Genomic DNA, 24,730 nt, shown 5'->3' on the forward strand with positions numbered 1-24,730 from the left:
CTAAAGAGAGGGGCCTGATAACTGAAGGCTCTGCCTCCCAAACTGGCAGCTGGTTCCACAGAGAGGGGCCTGATAACTGAAGGCTCTGCCTCCCAAACTGGCAGCTTGTACAACAGAGAGGGGCCTGATAACTGAAGGCTCTTCCTCCCAAACTGGCAGCTGGTCCCAAAGAGAGGGTTCTGATAACTGAAGGCTCTGCCTCCCAAACTGGCAGTTGGTTCCACAAAGAGGGGCCTTATAGCTGAAGGCTCTGCCTCCCAAACTGTAAGCTGGTTCCACAGAGAGGGGCCTGATAACTGAAGGCTCTTCCTCCCAAACTGGCAGCTGGTTCCACAGAGTGGGGCCTGAAAACTGAAGGCTTTGACTCCCAAACTGCCAGCTGGTTCCGCAGGGAGGGGCCTGATAACTGAAGGCTCTGCCTCCCAAACTGGCAGCTGGTTCCACAGAGAGGGGCCTGATATCTGAAGTCTATGCTTCCCAAACTGGCAGCTGGTTCCACAGAGGGGCCTGATAACTGAAGAATCTGCTTCCCAAACTGGCAGCTGGTTCCACAGAGAGGGGCCTGATAACTGAAGGCTCTTCCTCCCAAACTGGCAGCTGGTTCCACAGAGAGGGGCCTGATAACTGAAGGCTCTGCCTCCCAAACTGGCAGCTGGTCCCACAGAGAAGGGCCTGATAACTGAAGGCTCTGCTTCCCAAACTGGCAGCTGGTTCCACAGAGAGGGGCCTGATAACTGAAGGCTCTGCCTCCCAAACTGGCAGCTGGTCCCACAGAGAAGGGCCTGATAACTGAAGGCTCTGCTTCCCAAACTGGCAGCTGGTTCCACAGAGAGGGGCCTGATAACTGAAGGCTCTGCCTCCCAAACTGGCAGCTGGTCCCACAGAGAAGGGCCTGATAACTGAAGGCTCTTCCTCCCAAACTGGCAGCTGGTTCCACAGAGAAAGGCCTGATAACTGAAGGCTCCCCCTCCCAAACTGGCAGCTGGTTCCATCAGAGAGGACCCTTATAACTCTAGGCTCTTCCTCCCAAACCTGCAGCTGGTTGCACAGAGAAGAACCTGATAACTGAAGGGTTCTGCGTCCTAAAAAGGCAGCTGGTTCCACAGAGAGGGGCCTGATAACTGAAGGCTCTGCCTCTCAAACTGGCAGCTGGTTCCACAGAGAGGACCCTGATAACTGAAGGGTCTGCCTCCCAAACTGGCAGCTGGTTCCACAGAGAGGACCATGATAACTGAAGGCTCTGCCTCCCAAACTGGCAGCTGGTTCCACAGAGAGGGGCCTGATAACTGAAGGCTCTGCCTCCCAAACTGGCAGCTGGTTGCACAAAGAGGGGCCTGATAACTCAAGGGTCTGCGTCCCAAAAAGGCAGCTGGTTCCACAGAGGGGCCTGATAACTGAAGGCTCTGCTTCCCAAACCTGCAGCTGGTTCCACAGAGAGGGGCCTGAAAACTGAAGGCTCTGCCTCCCAAACTGGCAGCTGGTTCCACAGAGATGGGCCTGATAACTGAAGGCTCTGCTTCCCAAACTGGCAGCTGGTTCCACAGAGAGGGGCCTGATAACTGAAGGCTCTGCCTCCCAAACTGGCAGCTGGTTCTAAAGAGAGGGGCCTGATAACTGAAGGCTCTGCCTCCCAAACTGGCAGCTGGTTCCACAGAGAGGGGCCTGATAACTGAAGGCTCTGCCTCCCAAACTGGCAGCTTGTACAACAGAGAGGGGCCTGATAACTGAAGGCTCTTCCTCCCAAACTGGCAGCTGGTCCCAAAGAGAGGGTTCTGATAACTGAAGGCTCTGCCTCCCAAACTGGCAGTTGGTTCCACAAAGAGGGGCCTTATAGCTGAAGGCTCTGCCTCCCAAACTGTAAGCTGGTTCCACAGAGAGGGGCCTGATAACTGAAGGCTCTTCCTCCCAAACTGGCAGCTGGTTCCACAGAGTGGGGCCTGAAAACTGAAGGCTTTGACTCCCAAACTGCCAGCTGGTTCCGCAGGGAGGGGCCTGATAACTGAAGGCTCTGCCTCCCAAACTGGCAGCTGGTTCCACAGAGAGGGGCCTGATATCTGAAGTCTATGCTTCCCAAACTGGCAGCTGGTTCCACAGAGGGGCCTGATAACTGAAGAATCTGCTTCCCAAACTGGCAGCTGGTTCCACAGAGAGGGGCCTGATAACTGAAGGCTCCCCCTCCCAAACTGGCAGCTGGTTCCATCAGAGAGGACCCTGATAACTGAAGGGTCTGCGTCCTAAAATGGCAGCTGGTTCCACAGAGGGGCCTGATAACTGAAGAATCTGCCTCCCAAACTGGCAGCTGGTTCCACAGAGAGGGGCCTGAGAGCTGAAGGCTCTGCCTCCCAAACTGGCAGCTGGTTCCACAGAGAGGGGCCTGATAACTGAAGGCTCCCCCTTCCAAACTGGTAGCTGGTTGCACAGAGAGGAACCTGATAACTGAAGAATCTGCTTCCCAAACTGGCAGCTGGTTCCACAGAGAGGGGCCTGAGAGCTGAAGGCTCTGCCTCCCAAACTGGCAGCTGGTTGCACAGAGAGGGGCCTGATAACTGAAGGCTCTGCTTCCCAAACCTGCAGCTGGTTCCACAGAGAGGGGCCTGAAAACTGAAGGCTCTGTCTCCCAAACTGGCAGCTGGTTCCACAGAGAGGGGCCTGATAACTGAAGGCTCTTCCTCCCAAACTGGCAGCTGGTTCCACAGAGAAGGGCCTGATAACTGAAGGCTCTGCCTCCTAAACTGGCAGCTGGTTCCAAAGAGAGGACCCTGATAACTGATGGCTCTGCCTCCCAAACTGGCAGTTGGTTCCAAAAAGAGGGGCCTGATAACTGAAGAATCTGCTTCCCAAACTGGAAGCTGGTTCCACAAAGAGGGGCCTGAGAGCTGAAGGCTCTGCCTCCCAAACTGGCAGCTGGTTGCACAGAGAGGGGCCTGATAACTGAAGGCTCTGCTTCCCAAACCTGCAGCTGGTTCCACAGAGAGGGGCCTGATAACTGAAGGCTCTGCCTCCCAAACTGGCAGCTGGTTCCACAGAGAGGGGCCGGATAACTGAAGGCTCTTCCTGCCAAACTGGCAGCTTGTTCCATAGAGTGGGGCCTGATAACTGAAGGCTCTGCCTCCCAAACTGGCAGCTGGTTCCACAGAGAGGACCCTGATAACTGAAGGCTCTGCCTCCCAAACTGGCAGCTTGTTCCATAGAGAGGGGCCTGATAACTGAAGGCTCTGCCTCCAAAACTGGCAGCTGGTTGCACAAAGAGGGGCCTGATAACTGAAGGCTCTGCTTCCCAAACCTGCAGCTGGTTCCAGAGAGATGGGCCTGATAACTGAAGGCTCTGCCTCCCAAACTGGAAGCTTGTTCCATAGAGAGGGGCCTGATAACTGAAGGCTCTGCCTCCCAAACTGGCAGCTGGTTCCACAGAGAGGACCCTGATAACTGAAGGCTCTGCCTCCCAAACTGGCAGCTTGTTGCACAGAGAGGAACCTGATAACTGAAGGCTCTGCCTCCCAAACTGGCAGCTGGTTCCACAGAGAGGACCATGATAACTGAAGGCTCTTCCTCCCAAACTGGCAGCTTGTTGCACAGAGAGGAACCTGATAACTGAAGGCTCTGCCTCTCAAACTGGCAGCTGGTTCCACAGAGAGGACCCTGATAACTGACGGGTCTGCCTCCCAAACTGGCAGCTTGTTCCACAGAGAGGGGCCTGATAACTGAAGGCTCCCCCTCCCAAACTGGCAGCTGGTTCCATCAGAGAGGACCCTGATAACTGAAGGCTCTGCTTCCCAAACCTGCAGCTGGTTCCACAGAGAGGGGCCTGAAAACTGAAGGCTCTGCCTCCCACACTGGCAGCTGGTTCCACAGAGAGGGGCCTGATAACTGAAGGCTCTTTTTCCCAAACTGTCAGCTGGTTCCACAGAGGGGCCTTATAACTGAAGTTTCTGCTTCCCAAACTGTTAGCTGGTTCAACAGAGAGGGGCCTGATAACTGAAGGCTCTTCCTCCCAAACTGGCAGCTGGTTCCACAGAGAAGGGCCTGATGACTGAAGGCTCTGCCTCCCAAACTGGCAGCTGGTTCCAAAGAGAAGACCCTGATAACTGAAGGCTCTGCCTCCCAAACTTTCAGCTGGTTCCATAGAGAGGGGACTGATAACTGAAGGCTCTGCCTCCCAAACTGGCAGCTGGTTCCACATAGAGGACCCTGATAACTGAAGGCTCTGCCTCCCAAACTGGCAACTGGTTCCACAGAGAGGGTTCTGATAACTGAAGGCTCTGCCTCCCAAACTGGCAGCTGGTTCCACAGAGAGGGTTCTGATAACTGAAGGCTCTGCCTCCCAAACTGGCAGTTGGTTCCACAAAGAGGGGCCTGATAGCTGAAGGCTCTCTCTCCCAAACTGGAAGCTGGTTCCACAGATAGGGGCCTGATAACTGAAGGCTCTTCCTCCCAAACTGGCAGCTGGTTCCAAAGAGTGGGGCCTGATAACTGAAGGCTTTGACTCCCAAACTGCCAGCTGGTTCCGCAGGGAGGGGCCTGATAACTGAAGGCTCTGCCTCCCAAACTGGCAGCTGGTTCCACAGAGAAGGGCCTGATAACTGAAGGCTCTTCCTCCCAAACTGGCAGATGGTTCCAAAGAGAGGGCCCTGATAACTGAAGGCTCCCCCTCCCAAATTGGCAGCTGGTTCCACAGAGAGGGCCCTGATAACTGAAGGCTCTGCCTCCCAAACTGGCAGCTGGTTCCACAGAGAGGGGCCGGATAACTGAAGGCTCTGCCTCCCAAACTGGCAGCTTGTTCCACAGAGTGGGGCCTGATAACTGAAGGCTCTGCCTCCCAAACTGGCAGCTGGTTCCACAGAGAGGACCCTGATAACTGAAGGCTCTTCCTCCCAAACTGGCAGCTGGTTGCACAGAGAGGGGCCTGATAACTGAAGGATCTGCGTCCCAAAAAGGCAGCTGGTTCCACAGAGGGGCCTGATAACCGAAGGCTCTGCTTCCCAAACCTGCAGCTGGTTCCACAGAGAGGGGCCTGATAACTGAAGGCTCTGCCTCTCAAACTGGCAGCTGGTTCCACTGAGAGGGGCCTGATAACTCAAAGCTCTTCCTCCCAAACTGGCAGCTGGTTCCAAAGAGAAGGGCCTGATAACTGAAGGCTCTTTCTCCCAAACTGGCAGCTGGTTCCAAAGAGAGGGGCCTGATAACTGAAGGCTCTGCCTCCCAAACTGGAAGCTTGTTCCATAGAGAGGGGCCTGATAACTGAAGGCTCTGCCTCCCAAACTGGCAGCTGGTTCCACAGAGAGGACCCTGATAACTGAAGGCTCTGCCTCCCAAACTGGCAGCTTGTTGCACAGAGAGGAACCTGATAACTGAAGGCTCTGCCTCCCAAACTGGCAGCTGGTTCCACAGAGAGGACCATGATAACTGAAGGCTCTTCCTCCCAAACTGGCAGCTTGTTGCACAGAGAGGAACCTGATAACTGAAGGCTCTGCCTCTCAAACTGGCAGCTGGTTCCACAGAGAGGACCCTGATAACTGACGGGTCTGCCTCCCAAACTGGCAGCTTGTTCCACAGAGAGGGGCCTGATAACTGAAGGCTCCCCCTCCCAAACTGGCAGCTGGTTCCATCAGAGAGGACCCTGATAACTGAAGGCTCTGCTTCCCAAACCTGCAGCTGGTTCCACAGAGAGGGGCCTGAAAACTGAAGGCTCTGCCTCCCACACTGGCAGCTGGTTCCACAGAGAGGGGCCTGATAACTGAAGGCTCTTTTTCCCAAACTGTCAGCTGGTTCCACAGAGGGGCCTTATAACTGAAGTTTCTGCTTCCCAAACTGTTAGCTGGTTCAACAGAGAGGGGCCTGATAACTGAAGGCTCTTCCTCCCAAACTGGCAGCTGGTTCCACAGAGAAGGGCCTGATGACTGAAGGCTCTGCCTCCCAAACTGGCAGCTGGTTCCAAAGAGAAGACCCTGATAACTGAAGGCTCTGCCTCCCAAACTTTCAGCTGGTTCCATAGAGAGGGGACTGATAACTGAAGGCTCTGCCTCCCAAACTGGCAGCTGGTTCCACATAGAGGACCCTGATAACTGAAGGCTCTGCCTCCCAAACTGGCAACTGGTTCCACAGAGAGGGTTCTGATAACTGAAGGCTCTGCCTCCCAAACTGGCAGCTGGTTCCACAGAGAGGGTTCTGATAACTGAAGGCTCTGCCTCCCAAACTGGCAGTTGGTTCCACAAAGAGGGGCCTGATAGCTGAAGGCTCTCTCTCCCAAACTGGAAGCTGGTTCCACAGATAGGGGCCTGATAACTGAAGGCTCTTCCTCCCAAGCTGGCAGCTGGTTCCAAAGAGTGGGGCCTGATAACTGAAGGCTTTGACTCCCAAACTGCCAGCTGGTTCCGCAGGGAGGGGCCTGATAACTGAAGGCTCTGCCTCCCAAACTGGCAGCTGGTTCCACAGAGAAGGGCCTGATAACTGAAGGCTCTTCCTCCCAAACTGGCAGATGGTTCCAAAGAGAGGGCCCTGATAACTGAAGGCTCCCCCTCCCAAATTGGCAGCTGGTTCCACAGAGAGGGCCCTGATAACTGAAGGCTCTGCCTCCCAAACTGGCAGCTGGTTCCACAGAGAGGGGCCGGATAACTGAAGGCTCTGCCTCCCAAACTGGCAGCTTGTTCCACAGAGTGGGGCCTGATAACTGAAGGCTCTGCCTCCCAAACTGGCAGCTGGTTCCACAGAGAGGACCCTGATAACTGAAGGCTCTTCCTCCCAAACTGGCAGCTGGTTGCACAGAGAGGGGCCTGATAACTGAAGGATCTGCGTCCCAAAAAGGCAGCTGGTTCCACAGAGGGGCCTGATAACTGAAGGCTCTGCTTCCCAAACCTGCAGCTGGTTCCACAGAGAGGGGCCTGATAACTGAAGGCTCTGCCTCTCAAACTGGCAGCTGGTTCCACAGAGAGGGGCCTGATAACTCAAAGCTCTTCCTCCCAAACTGGCAGCTGGTTCCAAAGAGAAGGGCCTGATAACTGAAGGCTCTTTCTCCCAAACTGGCAGCTGGTTCCAAAGAGAGGGGCCTGATAACTGAAGGCTCTGCCTCCCAAACTGGCAGCTGGTTCCATCAGAGAGGGGCCTGATAACTGAAGGCTCTACTTCCCAAACTGGCAGCTGGTTCCACAGAGAGGACCCTGATAACCGAAGGCTCTGCCTCCCAAACTTGCAGCTGGTTCCATAGAGAGGGGCCTGATAACTGAGTGTGGTTGACCTTCTGGAGGAGCTGTGGACTTCTTGATTCATCCAGAATTCGTAAGCTACATTTATCTTGTGTACCATTTAGCTTTTTGCTAGATTTTTGCTAAATCTTTGCTAAATCTTTGCTAGATTTTGACTGCTAAAAAGTAAATTTGCTGTAGGCTTGTTTTTCACTGTGTGATAACAGCCCCATTGAAACTAGCTTCAGGCCTGAGTGGCCACTTGTCTTTTAATCTGTGGGAGGGGTTTGCATGACCCTAGCCCCTATTTAGTCAGCTCAGATCATATTGTGACTGTTTGAGTGTGTTTGACCTTCTGGAGGAGCTGTGGACTTCTTGATTCATCCAGAATTCGTAAGCTACATTTATCTTGTGTACCATTTAGCTTTTTGCTAGATTTTTGCTAAATCTTTGCTAAATCTTTGCAAGATTTTGACTGCTAAAAAGTAAATTTGCTGTAGGCTTGTTTTTCACTGTGTGATAACAGCCCCATTGAAACTAGCTTCAGGCCTGAGTGGCCACTTGTCTTTTAATCTGTGGGAGGGGTTTGCATGACCCTAGCCCCTATTTAGTCAGCTCAGATCATATTGTGACTGTTTGAGTGTGTTTGACCTTCTGGAGGAGCTGTGGACTTCTTGATTCATCCAGAATTCGTAAGCTACATTTATCTTGTGTACCATTTAGCTTTTTGCTAGATTTTTGCTAAATCTTTGCTAAATCTTTGCAAGATTTTGACTGCTAAAAAGTAAATTTGCTGTAGGCTTGTTTTTCACTGTGTGATAACAGCCCCATTGAAACTAGCTTCAGGCCTGAGTGGCCACTTGTCTTTTAATCTGTGGGAGGGGTTTGCATGACCCTAGCCCCTATTTAGTCAGCTCAGATCATATTGTGACTGTTTGAGTGTGTTTGACCTTCTGGAGGAGCTGTGGACTTCTTGATTCATCCAGAATTCGTAAGCTACATTTATCTTGTGTACCATTTAGCTTTTTGCTAGATTTTTGCTAAATCTTTGCTAAATCTTTGCTAGATTTTGACTGCTAAAAAGTAAATTTGCAGTAGGCTTGTTTTTCACTGTGTGATAACAGCCCCATTGAAACTAGCTTCAGGCCTGAGTGGCCACTTGTCTTTTAATCTGTGGGAGGGGTTTGCACTCCTGCAGACAATCAGCAATTAGTGAATCAGTACAAAGCAACTCCTGTTGTTGGAAGCGTCAGCTTTCAAGCGAAGGCTGTCATACAAAGGCACTTGACTTTTTCAAGTCCGACTTCCTCAAGGACGATCTTCGTCTGGACGGTCCCTGTAAGTGTAAAGTACCATTTTTCAAGAAACCATGTGCTTCATTCCCGTTCTCTCCTCTCGGTCTTGGCGCCCACGCAGATACAGGGTCAGACCCAGAGGCCGGGACCCCACTAACCTCATCCACCCTTCTCTCTCTACTCATGTTGAGCAAGTGGTGGCAGGGGGGCTGTGGAACTGCCAGTCTTCTGTGCAGAAGGCTGAGTTTATCTCAGGTTATGCATCCATGCTCTTCCTTAACTTTCTTGCTCTTACAGAGACCTGGATCACCCCAGAAAACACTGCCACACCCGCAGCTCTGTCTGATGTGTACTCTTTCTCTCACACTCGCAGAGCTGCGAGGCGGGGCGGTGGTACTGGCCTGCTGATTTCCAAGGACTGGAAATACTCTCTTTGTTCCCTCTTGCAATTCTCTCCCTCCTCCTTTGAATTTCATGCTGTCACTGTCTCTCACCCAGTCAAGCTCACCATCGCTGTAGTTTATCGCCCACCAGGCCCTATTGGGGACTTCCTGGAAGAGCTGGACACTCTTGTCTCTCACTTCCCTGATGATGGCTCCGGCCTCACCCTTCTCGGTGATTTCAACATCCAGACAGAGAAGCTTCACCCTCTTGTTTCTCTTCTCTCCTCCTTCGACCTAGCTCTCTCCCCATCTCCTCCTACCCACAAGGCTGGCAACACACTGGACCTTATCTTCACCAGACACTGTTCTAGCGCCAACCTCTCTGTCACTCCTCTTCATCTCTCTGACCACTACTTCATGTCCTACACCCTCTCCCTCTCTTCTCCTCCCTCCCGACCTTCCCCCACCCACTTGGTATCTTCTCGTCCCAATCTCCGCTCTCTCTCCCCCACTGACTTCTCCTCTTCTGTTCTCTCTGCTCTGCCTGCCCCTGAATCTTTTTCTCTTCTTTCCCCTGACACTTCTACTGATCTTCTTCTCTCCACCCTGTCCTCCTCTCTGGACAAACTCTGTCCCCTCACCTCCAGGCCTGCACGCTCAGCTCCACCTGCCCCATGGCTGTCGGACTCAGTGCGTACTGAGAGGCGGAGCGTGAGGGCGGCCGAGCGCAAATGGAGGAAAACTAAACTTCCTGAAGACCTTCTTGCCTTCCAGTCCTTGCTTTCCACTTTTTCCTCCTCTCTCTCTGCTGCAAAAACTGCCTTCTTCTGTAACAAAATTCAAACTTCTGCTTCCAACCCCAAAAAACTCTTCCAAACTTTCTCATCCCTCCTCCAACCCCCATCCCCTCTCCCCTCCTCCTCCCTCCTCCCTGACGATTTCGCCGACTTCTTTGACAAGAAGGTTAACGATATCCGATCTTCCTTCCCTCACCTCCCAGCTGTCCACACCACCCACACCTGTCGCCCTCCCACTCCTCCCTCCCTACCACCTTCTCCCTCACCTCCCTCTCTGTCCCACTTCTCTCCCCTCTCTGCAAATGAGGTCCTCCACCTTGTAACATCCAGCCGCCCCACCACATGTTCCCTTGACCCAGTCCCTTCCCCTCTCCTTCATTCTGCTGCACCTGATCTTCTTCCTTACCTGACCCACCTCATTAACACATCTTTGACATCAGGCTCTTTTCCTTCTGCTTTCAGGACTGCCAGAGTCACTCCTCTTCTAAAGAAACCAGCTCTTGACCCTTCAGAGATCAAGAATTACAGACCGGTATCCCTTCTACCCTTTCTGTCCAAAACCCTTGAACGTGCTGTCTTCAAACAACTGTCCTCTTACCTCCACCAGAACAACCTCTTGGATCCCTACCAGTCCGGGTTCAAGGTGGGCCACTCAACTGAGACGGCCCTCCTAGCAGTAACTGAGTCCCTCCAAACTGCTCGAGCTAACTCTCTCTCCTCTGTCCTGATTCTCCTGGACCTGTCTGCAGCATTTGACACAGTGAACCACGACATCCTTCTCTCTACCCTGGAGGGAATGGGGGTTTCTGGCTCTGCACTCTCCATGTTCTCATCCTACCTGACAGATCGCTTCTACCAGGTCACACTGAGAGGGTCTGTGTCGAAGCCACGTAGGCTCACCACCGGGGTTCCCCAAGGTTCGGTCCTGGGTCCTCTTCTTTTCTCCCTCTACACATCATCTCTTGGTTCTGTCATCCACTCCCATAACTTTTCCTACCACTGCTATGCAGACGACACCCAGCTGATTCTGTCTTTTCCCCCTTCTGACACCCAAGTGGAAGCACGCATTGCTGCGTGCCTGGCAGACATCTCGGGGTGGATGTCGATGCACCACCTTAAGCTCAACCTGGACAAGACTGAGCTGGTGTTTCTCCCGGGGAAGGGCTGCCCGTTCAGAGACCTGGCCATCACCATGGATGACTCTGTGGTGACATCAACCCGGACCGCGAGGAATCTGGGTGTGACCCTGGACGACGAACTGTCGTTCTCGCCAAACATCGCATCAGTGACCCGTTCCTGCCGATTCCTCCTCTACAACATCCGGAGGATTCGCCCCTTCCTCACCGACAAGGCAGCACAGGTGCTCATCCAGGCTCTTGTCATCTCCCGCCTGGACTACTGCAACTCCCTCCTTGCTGGCGCCCCGGCTTCTGCCATCAGACCTCTGGAGCTGGTTCAGAAAGCTGCTGCTCGTCTGGTGTTCAACCTCCCAAAGTTCTCCCACACCACTCCCCTTCTCCGCTCTCTACACTGGCTCCCTGTAGCTGCTCGCATCCAGTTTAAGACTCTGGTGCTGGCCTACAGGGCAGTGGAAGGAACAGCTCCTTCATACCTCAAGGCTATGGTCAAGCCCTACACCCCCGCCCGACCACTTCGCTCTGCGGCCACCAGGCGCCTGGCTGCCCCGTCACTCAGGGGTCCCTGCGCACGATCGACACGGTCACGGCTTTTCTCTGTTCTGGCACCCCGATGGTGGAACGATCTCCTGACTGATATCAGGACAGCTGAGTCGCTGCCCATCTTTCGCCGTTGGCTGAAAACCCACCTCTTCAGGAAAAACTACCCTGATCCGCCCTCTTAGGACAGCATCTGCGCCGTCCTAGTTCCTTACGCACTTATTGTTTCCTCCACCTCTGGCACCCTCTATACTTTCATTACCCCCTACCCGAACCAGGGTTTGAATCCCAGTCCTGCTTTTCTTACCTCTTTTATTTCTTCCCCTACCTGAACCAGGGTTTGCATCCCATTCCTGCTTTTCTTACCTCTTTTATGTCTTCCCCTACCCGAACCAGGGTTTGCATCCCCACCCCGCTGTGACTGGTGTGCAGTTGGTGAGAGGCTGGTTGGTTATCGCACTTACTCTAGCACTAGTTTTGCTCTTAGCTGTTTGGTATTAGAAGGAAATGCACTTATGATTTCTTGTGACCTGAAGTTCTTTTGCCTACCGATGTTGAACGCACTGGCAGCTGGTTCCACAAAGAGGGACCGGATAACTGAAGGCTCTGCCTCCCAAACTGGCAGCTGGTTCCACAGAGAGGGCCCTGATAACTGAAGGCTCTTCCTCCCAAACTGGCAGCTGGTTCCACAGAGAGGGGCCTGATAGCTGAAGGCTCTGCCTCCCAAACTGGCAGCTGGTTCCACAGAGAGGGCCCTGATAACTGAAGGCTCTTCCTCCCAAACTGGCAGCTGGTTCCACAGAGAGGGGCCTGATAGCTGAAGGCTCTGCCTCCCAAACTGGCAGCTGGTTCCACAGAGAGGGGCCGGATAACTGAAGGCTCTGCCTCCCAAACTGGCAGCTGGTTCAACAGAGAGGGGCCTGATAACTGAAGGCTCTTCCTCCCAAACTGGCAGCTGGTTCCACAGAGAGGGCCCTGATAACTGAAGGCTCTGCCTCCCAAACTGCCAGCTGGTTCCACAGAGAGGGGACTGATAGCTGAAGGCTCTGCCTCCCAAACTGGCAGCTGGTTCCACAGAGAGGGGCCGGATAACTGAAGGCTCTTCCTCCCAAACTGGCAGCTGGTTCCACGGAGAGGGGCCTGATAACTGAAGGCTCTGCCTCCCAAACAGGCAGCCTTTACCACAGAGAGGGGCCTGATAACTGAAGGCTCTGCCTCCCAAACTGGCAGCTGGTTCCACAGAGAGGGGCCGGATAGCTGAAGGCTCTGCCTCCCAAACTGGCAGCTGGTTCCACAGAGAGGGGCCGGATAGCTGAAGGCTCTGCCTCCCAAACTGGCAGCTGGTTCCACAGAGAAGGGCCTGATAACTGAAGGCTCTTTCTCCCAAACTGGCAGCTGGTTCCACAGAGAGGGGCCGGATAACTGAAGGCTCTTCCTCCCAAACTGGCAGCTGGTTCCACAGAGAGGGGCCTGATAGCTGAAGGCTCTGCCTCCCAAACTGGCAGCTGGTTCCACAGAGAGGGGCCTGATAACTGAAGTCTCTTCCTCCAAAACTGGCAGCTGGTTCCACAGAGAGGGGCCTGATAACTGAAGGCTCTGCTTCCCAAACTGGCAGCTGGTTCCACAGAGAGGGGCCTGATAACTGAAGGCTCTGCCTCCCAAACTGGCAGCTGGTTCCACAGAGAGGGGCTTGATAACTGAAGGCTCTGCCTCCCAAACTGGCAGCTGGTTCCACAGAGAGGGGCCTGATAACTGAAGGCTCTGCCTCCCAAACTGGCAGCTGGATCCACAGAGAGGGGCTTGATAACTGAAGGCTCTGCCTCCCAAACTGGCAGCTGGTTCCACAGAGAGGGGCCTGATAACTGAAGGCTCTGCCTCCCAAACTGGCAGCTGGTTCCACAGAGAGGGGCCTGATAACTGAAGGCTCTGCCTCCCAAACTGGCAGCTGGTTCCACTGAGAGGGGCCTGATACCATACCATACCATACCATACCAACTTTATTTATAAAGCACTTAAAACACCCACAGGACCAAAGTGCTCTACCCAATCATAAAATAAAAGGGTCAAATATAAAAGCAGTACTAAAGTAATTAAAATGTAAACACAATAAAACGAAGTCAAACATCTCAGATTGTGCCAAAAGCCAAAGAAAAAAGATGGGTCTTAAGTTGGGATTTAAAAACAACAAGTGAAGAGGCCTGTCTTATGTCCAAAGGAAGGTCATTTGTCTTTGGGACCCTGAGAAACAACTGGTCAGCTGACCTGAGAGAACGGGAGGGTGTGTAGGAATGTAGCAGCTCAGACAGGTAAGGAGGGGCAAGGCAATTAAGAGCTTTAAAAGCAAATAAAAGGATTTTAAAATGAATCCTAAAATATACTGGCAACCAGTGTAAAGAAACTAAAACAGGGGAAATATGGTCAGATTTTCGTGTACCTGTTAAAAGTCGTGCAGCAGCATTCTGAACCCTCTGAAGCTGGGAAATGCATGAATCACTGACGCCTATATATAGTGCATTACAGTAATCCAGCCGTGAGGTCACAAATGCATGGATTGCTGTTTCAAAGTGCTGTCTAGGAAGAATGGGTTTAACTTTGGCTACCTGCCTTAAGTGAAAAAAGCTGGATTTTACAACAGCTCTAATATGAGCTTCCAGCTTAAGACCAGCATCCATCTTGACCCCTAAATTTGTAACAACCGGCTTGACATACTGAGCCAAGGAGCAAGCATCGGACAGAGAGTCTTCATTGGAACTGCCAAAAATCACTACCTCTGTCTTATCTTCATTAAGTTTCAAGAAATTTAGGGCCATCCAGGCCTTCAAATCTTCCAGACATAAGAACAGAGAACGAAGGGAGGTGGAGTCTGCTTTCTTAATAACTTCTTGATAACTGAAGGCTCTGCCTCCCATTCTACTTTTAGAAACTCTGGGAACCTCAAGTAAACCTGCAGTCTGATAGCAAAGTGCTCTGTTGGGAAAATATCTTACTATGAGATCTTTAAGACGTGATGGATCTCGGTCATTAAAGCTTTATACGTGGGTATCATCAGCACATCATTGGAAATATATCCTATACTATTTGATAATATGACACAATGGAAGGATGTATAAAGGTGAAAGTCTGAGGTACAGAGCCAACCAACTGTTGATTAAAGGGGAAATACTCCTGAACAGTCGGGTTGGGGCTTGAGATGAAGTCAGGATTATAAACGGGTCATGGTTGAAAATATTCAGCCAAAGCACTTTACAGAATGAACATCTGAACTAAGCCCCTCCTCCTTTCTTCTTCTTCCTGTGTTCAGGTGACACGTTCACAGCAGAGGATGGCGCAGAGGAGCCGGAATGGGTGGCGTCGGAGCGTCAGCAGTTTTCAGAGTTCAGGAACAAAAACAATGACGGGAAAATGGTCAAAGAGGAAACTATGGACTGGATTCTTCCCGCTGATTACGGCCGCTCCGCTTTCAGCCGGTGACCTGTTTGTGATTAACACCCGAGCCTTCTGTCTGCGTTCAGGATGGACAACTGACCAGGAAGGAAATCGTGGACAGGTACGAGCTGTTTGTTGGAAGTCAGGGGACGGACTTCGGGGCGGCTCTGCTACAACACGATGAGTTCTAGACACGTTCCTGATGTTAGATGGAAAACACGGAGATCTGATTTCTAACCCCAGAGAGGAGGAAAGCCTTTAGAGATCAGCTTCTGCTCATCCTGCAGCTTCCATCCGGCTGTTATTTCTGTGGTTTGATGCTCAGATTCACTCGACCCAATGTGTTTTATTCTGCTGTTCAGTGGGACTTTTCTATTCCGTGAAGTTTTCTTCTTTTTCCTCATGTTTATTTATTATTGTGTTTATGAAGCCATGAAGTTGTTTAAAGGGTTCAGAGCTCTGATTTGAAGGGAAAATAAAACTGTTTTTCATGAATTTACACAAAGACAGATGATCCATGTTTTTATTAGATTTTTTTTGCCTTTTATCTAAACAAATGCATTCTACAGTAAAATAAATGTCAGCCACTGAAGCTGAAGCCTCATATATAAACTGTATTTACATGCTTTTCAGGAATCATTCTTTGAGTTGACAGCAGATCCTCTGAACTCAGACCTTTAAAAGTCCTTTTGGGAAGTCAAGTGTTCTCAGAGTTTGGTTTTATCTCTGGTCCAAATATTAGGAAGCTGTGGACACCTCAGTCTTTGAAGACACTTCAGATGCTTCCTCCATTTTCTTTCCAAACACCATTTCCATGATGCAGGCATTAAACTGGAGACGAAAGAAGTCACAGAGTTAACATTAAGTTTTACCTTCAGAGGATGAAGATGAAGACTAGATATCACGATGTATCACCCTAACTCAGATGTTTGGAAGTTGGTGTGCTCACCTGTTTGTTCATGAAGACGTAGATCAGAGGGTTGTAGACGCCGGAGCTCTTAGAGAAGACGGATGGGATAGTGACCAGTCTGTAGTCCTTGTTTTTACTGTCGGAGAGGGCGAACCAAAGCCCTGCCGCTGCATACGGGCCATAACAGGTGACGAAGGACCCCACCATCACGATGATCATCCGGGACACCTCCTTCTCGGCCTTCTGGGTGGAGGCTGACTCCGCCTGCTGGGCTGCGACCTGCAGTAGGCAGAGTGAGCATTACACCTTTATCAGAACCCTCAGCAGACCCAGTCCTACAGAAAAACCGCTGATGGTTCAGACGGTCACTAACTGCGGATCAGAGGCTGACATGCTTCTTTATTTGGTCATAAGCCCTATTCGGACGGGACTAGTTCAGTGGGGGGACGTATGGTAATGTTGGTTAACCAGACGACGCCAGGGAGCAGAAATGACCAATTCGGACGGGACAAGAAATCCCTGTAATATTCATCTAACATGGGAGGAGTTATTGGTTACGCACAACCGTCACATCCTGGATTTCACTTCCGTAAACCCCATCTGTAAACAGACATGGCGCCGACCATGCGTGCTTGCAAGCAGCGCTTCATCCAGAACCTCCATGTTTGCAAACAGACACACCTAATTGTTTCTCTCTTTAAAAGGATGTGACGACATATTCCGTACTTATTACCGAAGGTCGCATTCGCACGGGATTAGTATTACCAATGGTAGATACTCCGGACCGTTTCACAGGAGGTAGAATTCTCGGCAAAGTTTACTGACATTCTCCGCTATCTTTACTGACATGGCGCGTTCGGACGGGACTAGATTTCCCGGTTATTATTACTTTACCCCAGGTCCCCCCATTAAACTAGTCCCGTCCGAATAGGGCTTATTCTCCCGGACACCAGCGGGTTCTGGTGTGGCTGCGTCCCAAAGGTTTTGGAAGAGGTTCTGACTCACCGCTCTCAGGGCGCCCAGGAGCTGGGAGTAGGAGAAGATGATGACTGTCAGAGGGAAGCAGAAGCATGTTACCAACAGGAACCACATGTAGCTCTCACAGTTCCGGTCCAAGCACTTTGTGTACCAATCGGGTCCACAGCAGCAGCCCAGACCTTCAGGGATGTACCTGGAGACAAAGACGGCGGCCATGACACGTCACGTGATGTGAGCGGAACAGATCTGGCGCTGTAATTCAGGGGAGTGACCTACCTGCTCCAGCCAAAGAAAGGTGGTGTGGCACAGCATATCCCCGTGACCCAGGTTATGCCCACAGCGACCAGAGCGTGAGAAGGGCCGAACTTAAAGGCGCCGAAGGGTTTACAGATGACCAGGTACCTCTCAAAGGAGAGGACGGCCAGAGACCAGGACGTCACCAGACCTGCAGGGAGGAAGCAGACTCAGTCAGATCACCGGCCGCCACACCTGAGATTTGCCCTCCTGAGATCAGAGAGTGAGTTTCTGTACCTGCTATCGTGCCCACCATGGCCTCCAGGGAGCACATGGTGAGACCCAAGAAGAAATACCCCTTCAAGGAGGCCAGGAACACCTGCCCCACGGAGAAGATGACGGAGATCAACCCCGCGAAGGTGATGTTGACAAGGATGTAGTTGAGAGGAGACCTGAGCTTCTTGTATTTGGCGGTGGCCACCAGAACCACAAGGTTTAGAGGCGTGCCGGCGAAGAAGACGAAACCCATGAAGATGGTCTGCAGGTGGAAAGCCCACATGGGGGCCAGGTAATACTGCGGCCCCTCGAAGGGGCTCACATTGGAGATGTTCTCATACAGGTGGAAATATTTCCCCATGGTGAAGCTGAGCTGCGCCACAGCAGATGCCTTCAGCCTCTTTATATACGCTCATAAACCACTTACACAAAGATAAGCTGCACGGCTTTCTCTAAACTTTACGGATTAGGAACATTTATCTTCCTGCGCCGTAATCTGTTTACGGAGAGGATGCTCCACCACCAACAGACCCGTATTACAGAGTTCTGATGCTCCACCACCAACAGCCCCATATTACAAAGTACTGATGCTCCTCCACCAACAGACCCGTATTACAGAGTTCTGATGCTCCACCACCGACAGACCCGTATTACAAAGTTCTGATGCTCCACCACCAACAGACCCGTATTACAAAGTTCTGATGCTCCACCACCAACAGACCAGTATTACAGAGTTCTGATGCTCCATCACCAACAGACCCGTATTACAGAGTTCTGATGCTCCACCACCAACAGACCCGTATTACAGAGTTCTGATGCTCCACCACCAACAGACCCGTATTACAGAGTTCTGATGCTCCATCACCAACAGACCCATATTACAGAGTTCTGATGCTCCACCACCAACAGACCCGTATTACAGAGTTCTGATGCTCCACCACCAACAGACCCATATCAACTTACCATGGAGACGGCGCCGCGGATGGCTGCCTCGGTACTTCGCTCTCTCGTGTTTTTTACGTTTTTGTGCATTTGTCGTGTTTTCTGTGCTCCTTCTCTGGTCACTTACTCCAGAGAAGAACTCATAAACATTGGTATAACCACCAGCAAAGTTTTTTCTTCGGTTCTCATCGATCCGGAAAACTTAACAGAACTACTCATTGGAGGAGCAGCAGCTCTCTGGTCTCCGCTGGAGACGCCGGACACATCGGGGAAGCGAGCCGGCACGCTCGTAAGACTGCGGCAGCGGGGGTTTCGCACTGCGCTCCTGTCTATTTACCTGGCCAACGTCCGCTCTCTGGCGGACAAAGTGGACGAACTGCAGCTCCTCAACACAACCAACACGGACTTCAACAGATCTGCTGTCTTGTGCTTCACCGAAACCTGGCTCGGTGAGTGTCATGACGAGACACACACCGAGTATCAGTCAGAACGTTTACTGGTAACTGCAAGACTCCTTGTGTACAACTGCTTATATATTGCCAGGTCATGGCCCGGGGTCATACTGCCCACTTGTGGTAAAACATAGAACTTCACATATCAATACATCTCACCTTTTTTTAAGTACAGATTATATCCAACTATAAACTCTGTTGACATCGTTTCAAAATAAAATCCATTTCTTCTGTTTATCTCACTGTGTGTCAACCTTGTACATTGAATCATAACTTCATCAATTTCTCTGTTTACAACTCAACATTTTTTCAACACTTTTTTTTTTTTCAACTTTTAAACATTCATCTCAGAGCATATCATTACATTTCCTCAATCAATCTCTTGGGTCTCACAATTTGTCTTTGTGAGCTTCTACTCTGCACACTCCCTTTGTGGGCTTAGTGGGTATTGGCTTATCATCATATGTTCTCAGATTAATCTTTTTGTCTCTTACTTTCGGTTTGTTTTTCAGTCTCTTAAAGTCTTTCATTGGCAGGATGTTTACCTGCGCTCCTTTGTCGAGCTTCAGTGGGACGTCCGTGCCATTCACATCCAAGCATGCAATCCATTCATTGCTCGAAGCGCTCATCTCACCCTCGATTGCATCCACGAAAAACGGATCCTCCTCGCTGTCGCTCTTCTTCTGCATGAGTTGCACCTTCTTTTTCGATAATTAGCTCCTTGCGAAGTGGTTCTTTCCGACACACTTGCGGCATTCCGTCCCGAAGGCTGGACACTGTTTCGGCGCATGTTGCATTCCACACCTTTCGCAGCTCCTGTTCTCTTGCCCGGGTTTTGCCTCCCTTTTCTTTGCATGCAACATTGCTTTCGGCTTTGCACGCTGCACTGCATCGACCTCAACAGTCTCACTGTCTTTGCTGCTGAAAGTCTTTAGCTGTGCCTTTGTACTCTCAGACGCTTGGCAAATCTCTACTGCCCTCTCTAGCGTTAAGTTAGTCTCTTTCAATAAATGCACCCGCAATTTGTTGTCTTGGACCCTTATCAATGAATCACGCAATGCTTCGAAGTTGCATGACCGACTTTTCAGGCGTAGGTCTGTGACATACTGTTCAATCGATTCTGACTCTTTCTGAAGTCTGTTCCTGAACACATACCTCTCGTACATTTCATTCTTTTTTGGTGTGCAATAATCCTCGAATTTCTTCATCACGACAGCGTAGTTATCCTCTTCTTCTTCCGTGAAGACAAATGTGTTGTACACATCTAATGCAGCTCGCCCTGCCACTGTTAGCAGTAGTGCTATCTTCCTTGCCTCGTTCTGAAGCCCGATAGCTAGCGAATAAAGTTTAAAACTTTGTTTAAACCTCTTCCAGTTCTCGCTGACATTACCCATCAACTTTAACTCTTCAGGTTGTCGAATGAAGTTCATCTTTGCCGTAGGTTCGAGATCTTTATCCTGGTACCATGTAATGACGAGACACACACCGAGTATCAGTCAGAACGTTAACTGGTAACTGCAAAACTCCTCGTGTACAACTGCTTAAATATTGCCAGGTCATGGCCCGGGGTCATACTGCCCACTTGTGGTAAAACATAGAACTTCACATATCAATACGGTGAGCACATCCCGGACACTTCTCTCTACCTGCCTGGATTTCACTAGCCTGGCGACGCCATCCTATGTACTTCTGCCCCAAAGATTTTGGCTCCGCACATAGTCTGGCCCAACCCCCCTACCTCGGTTCGCTCAGTGTTTCGCCAATCAGCAAACAGTTGGGAGTGGTGACGCAGAACTCACCTGCGGAGTCCATTGTAGTCCATGTAATTGTAGTTCAACCGCAGCGGAAATAAACATGGCGACAGAAGAAGAGACGCTAGAAGCTATCCATGAAGTTGTCTCAACTCTGGAGAGCATTACACAATTAAAACAAGAGCAAGAGGAATGCCTCGTCAATTTTGTTAGTGGCAAGGATGTCGTAGCTCTCCTTCCAACTGGCTTTGGGAAAAGTTTGATTTATCAAATGGTACCGTTAGTACTGGAGAAAGCGGATGTGGGAAGCGTGATTCGCGAGCTACAGCCTTGCGAGAGTAAGCATGAACCTCGGCGCATAACCTACGTCATTTCTAAACATTACTGATTGGTTAAGGGAACTCCAATGAATTTAAGTTGCTGAGTAAGGTCCCACCCTCAATGGGAACGGATTCCTCTTGGGTTTTTCCAGACTGTTTGACGGAGTCAACAGTCGGCTTTCGCCCAGGCTAGGATTTCACCTGCACCGAGCGGACCGCATAACGGAGCTTACGGGGAAAACGAGGGGAGGCAGAATCTGCTTTTACATTAACGAAGGTTGGTGTACTGATGTCACGGTCCTAAACAAATCATGCAGTCCTCAACTAGAAAAACTCTTCATCAACTGTAAACCGTTTTATTTTCCGCGGGAGTTTTCCTCGTTTGTTCTGGTCGGAGTCTACATCCCTCCTCAGGCCTGTGTTACTGAGGCGTTACAACACCTGGCCGACCAGATTAATAACGTGGAGAAAAAACACCCGGACTCTCTGCTCTTTGTTTTGGGGGACTTTAACAGAGCAAACCTCAGCCACGAACTGCCAAAATATAAACAGCATATTAAGTGTCCCACCAGGGACACAAACACTCTGGACCACTGTTACACTGTTTTTAAGAACTCATATCACTCTGTCCCCCGTGCAGTCCTGGTACTCTGATCACTGCATGGTTCATCTTATCCCGACCTACAGGCAGAAGCTGAAATCTGCTAAGCCTGTGGTCAAGATGGTGAGGAGATGGACCAACAACGCCAAAGTGAAATTACAAGCCTGCTTTGACTGCACTGATTGGAGCGTTTTTGAGACTGCAGCCTCAGACCTGCATGAACTGACTGATACCGTGACATCTTACATCAGCTTTTGTGAGGACATGTGTGTGCCCACCAAAACCTTCCGCACATACAGCAACAACAAACCCTGGTTCACTGCAAAATTCAGGCAACTTTGTCAGGCCAAGGAGGAGGCCTACAGAAGTGGGGACAGAGTCCTGTACAACCAGGCCAGAAACACGCTGACAATAGTAGTTATCAGAACTACCCTCCTCGAATTTCGTTCTGATAACTATCCTTCCCCAGCGGAACTGTTTCAGTCTGCATTCGCACTAGCCTGATTAACATAGACTTTCAAATCTCTTCGAGATTCTGGTCTGACCAAGACCATAACGAATACGATTCGAAATGGCCTGGTCAACCCGCCTCCCTCGGGTTGCTACTGGTTGTGGCCAGAAAAGGCTGTGCCTAAGCTTAAGCCAATCACACCACTCTTTCCTCTGACGTATGATTTAGCTACCAGCGGGGCTAACTGGTAGATTAAATTCTTACAAAAGCCAGTAGGGAGCAAGGCGAAAACGTCTTTCCTGTCAAGAAATGATTCAAGGGCTGTTCTTTGCTCGATTTTTAACGAGAATCTCCCGTCGAACACTTTCATTACAGCATCTACAGCAGTGTCAAAAGCTTGACGCTGCTCCATGTTGATATTGAATGAAGCGCTTCCGTGTACAATCCATGGGTTGAGTGGCAGTTCAACCACGTCACTACCTTGAACACGCCTCTACCCTGGGCCGTTGGCGCTGCTCAAAGTTGATTGCTTCCCGACAAAGTGGGTGGAGTTCCCATTTTTTCGGGAACTCGAATCCACCTGAATGAGCAGTTTGCCTGAGTAAGTGTAGCAGAGCCGAAGGTGTTGCGTCACTGCGAGGGCGGAGCCTGGGTACATTCGCACATGAGTCGGGACCAGGTCGGGACTGATGCGTCGCGCGCAGCCGTCTGCTTCAGTGACGTGTTAGCCGTTAGCCGTTAGCCGTTTAGCGCTACATTCAAACACAAAACAAAACGGTAAAAGTAATGAGAGTAGAAAAAACACCACCAAGAAGCTAATATGGAGAGTGGGGAGGCCACTGTGTTTATGGTCTGCATGATGGTGATATTAATCATGGACAATCACATCAGGCGTCTAATATCGAGGCTGGAAAAGCTCACAGAGAGAGTCAGGAGACACTTTTTCATTTCATGAAGGAAGAAAGGAGAGCAGCGCTGCAGACAAATGAGACCAGTGTAAGTTTAACTTATTAAACACCCGCCGGTTGTGTCCGTGTATGAGTAAACATTTCAGCCGTGATAGCATGACATGGGGCGTAGCTACCGACCACCACACACCTCCTTCAGATCGTTCTATAGAACCATGAAAAGACCCGACCTCGGAGAAGGAGCTAAATAGTTATAGGAACTAAGGGAGAAAGCCCCGAGTTCCTGTATGTCCGAACACGGGAGAAAACGGCCCCGCGGATTAAAAGGTTATTAGAAGCCAAAGGTTCCTACAGTCCGAAAGCGGCTAATGAAGGGGAAAATCAGCCAAGAGGAGCTACGCTGAAAAGATTAAAAACAGCCTTTCAGCCAACGATCCAGCGTCAGTGTGGAGAGGCCTGCAGAACATCACCAACTACAGGAGACCATCCCCAAACACTGCAGCGAACCATCAACTGGCTGACGAGCTGAATGTGTTCTACTGCAGGTTTGACACATTCACACCTCTCCCCCCCCCCCCCCCCCCCATTGACATCACCTGCCACTCTGCCACCTCTCCCCTCTGACCCCCCACCAGCACTCACGATCTGTGAAGAGGATGTTCTGTCAGTCTTTCACAGACAGAAGATCAGGAAGGCACCCGGCCCAGACGGTGTGTCACCCTCCTCCCTGAAGGTCTGCGCTGACCAACTGGCCCCCATCTTCACCCGGATCTTCAACAGATCCCTGGAGCTGCGCAAAGTCCCCTCATACTTCAAACTCTCCACAAAAATCCCGGTCCCCAAGAAACCCACAATCACAGGTCTGAACGACTACAGGCCTGTTGCCCTCACATCTGTAGTCATGAAGTCCTTTGAGAGACTGGTGTTGGCGTACCTGAAGGACATCACAGACCCCCTGCTGGACCCCCTGCAGTTCGCCTACCGAGCAAACAGGTCAGCGGATGATGCCGTTGACATGGGACTGCACTACATCCTGCAACACCTCGACTCTGCAGGGACGTACGCCAGGATCCTGTTTGTCGACTTCAGTTCGGCGTTCAACACCATCGTCCCAGCCATCCTCCGCAACAAACTTACCCAGCTCACTGTGCCCTCCTCCACCTGTCAGTGGATTACAAACTTCCTGACTGACAGGAAGCAGCAGGTGAGGCTGAGGAGGATCACATCCAGCGACCGGACCATCAGCACAGGCGCCCCCCAGGGGTGTGTGCTCTCCCCACTGCTCTTCTTGCTTTACACCAACGACTGCAACTCAAGAGACCCGTCTGTTAAACTCCTGAAGTTTGCAGATGACAGAACGGTCATCGGCCTCATCCGGGACGGTGACGAGTCTGCATACAGACGGGAGGTTGAATGGCTGGTCTGCTGGTGTGGTCAGAACAATCTGGAGCTGAACACGCTAAAAACAGTGGAGATGACAGTGGATTTTAGGAGAAGCCCCCCCACTCTGCCACCCATCACCATCACCAACAACGCAGTGTCTGCTGTGAAATCCTTCAGGTTTCTGGGGTCCACAATCTCTCAGGACCTGAAGTGGGAGACCAACACAGTCACTACCATCAAAAAGGCCCAGAAGAGGTTGTACTTCCTGCGGCAGCTCAGGAAGCTCAACCTACCTAAGGAGCTGCTGATCCAGTTTTACACCGCCATTGTTCAGTCTGTTCTCTGTTCATCCATCACCGTTTGGTTCGGATAAACCACCAAACAGGAAAAAAACAGACTGCAATGGACAATAAGGTCTGCAGAGAAGATTATTGGTGTCAGCCTGCCCTCCATCCAGGATCTGTACCTGTCCAGAGTCAGGAAACGGGCATGTAACATCTCTGCAGACCCATCACACCCTGGACACAAACTGTTTAAACTCCTCCCGTCTGCAAGGCGCTACAGAACTCTGTACGCCAAAACAGCAAGAGACAGGAACAGTTTCTTCCCTCAGGCTGTCTCTGTGTTAAACAGCTAATACCAGATCTAGCTTCAGTAAATCATCCTTGCACATGCACCAATTTTCACTTTCTACTTTAGTCTTGTTCTATGTCTATTTTTGTACTTGTTGCACTAAAGAGAGCAAGGTGTAACCGGAGTCAAATTCCTC

At 50.9% G+C, this 24,730-nt stretch overlaps 1 protein-coding gene across 1 annotated transcript; it reads right to left on the reverse strand.

Moving 5' to 3' along the window:
* Window positions 1-15,493: 15,493 nt before the first annotated feature.
* On the reverse strand, window positions 15,494-17,514 carry LOC142385677 (putative violet-sensitive opsin). The gene is made up of 5 exons (XM_075472401.1): window positions 17,175-17,514; window positions 16,920-17,088; window positions 16,671-16,836; window positions 15,705-15,944; window positions 15,494-15,586 (listed from the first exon to the last, which is right to left on the reverse strand). The coding sequence occupies exons 1-5, from the start codon at window positions 17,512-17,514 to the stop codon at window positions 15,494-15,496; spliced, it is 1,008 nt and encodes a 335-aa protein (XP_075328516.1).
* Between the last annotated feature and the right edge of the window lie 7,216 nt (window positions 17,515-24,730).

This window comes from Odontesthes bonariensis, chromosome 8 (genome assembly GCF_027942865.1).
Source record: "Odontesthes bonariensis isolate fOdoBon6 chromosome 8, fOdoBon6.hap1, whole genome shotgun sequence".
Classification (NCBI taxonomy): domain Eukaryota; kingdom Metazoa; phylum Chordata; class Actinopteri; order Atheriniformes; family Atherinopsidae; genus Odontesthes; species Odontesthes bonariensis.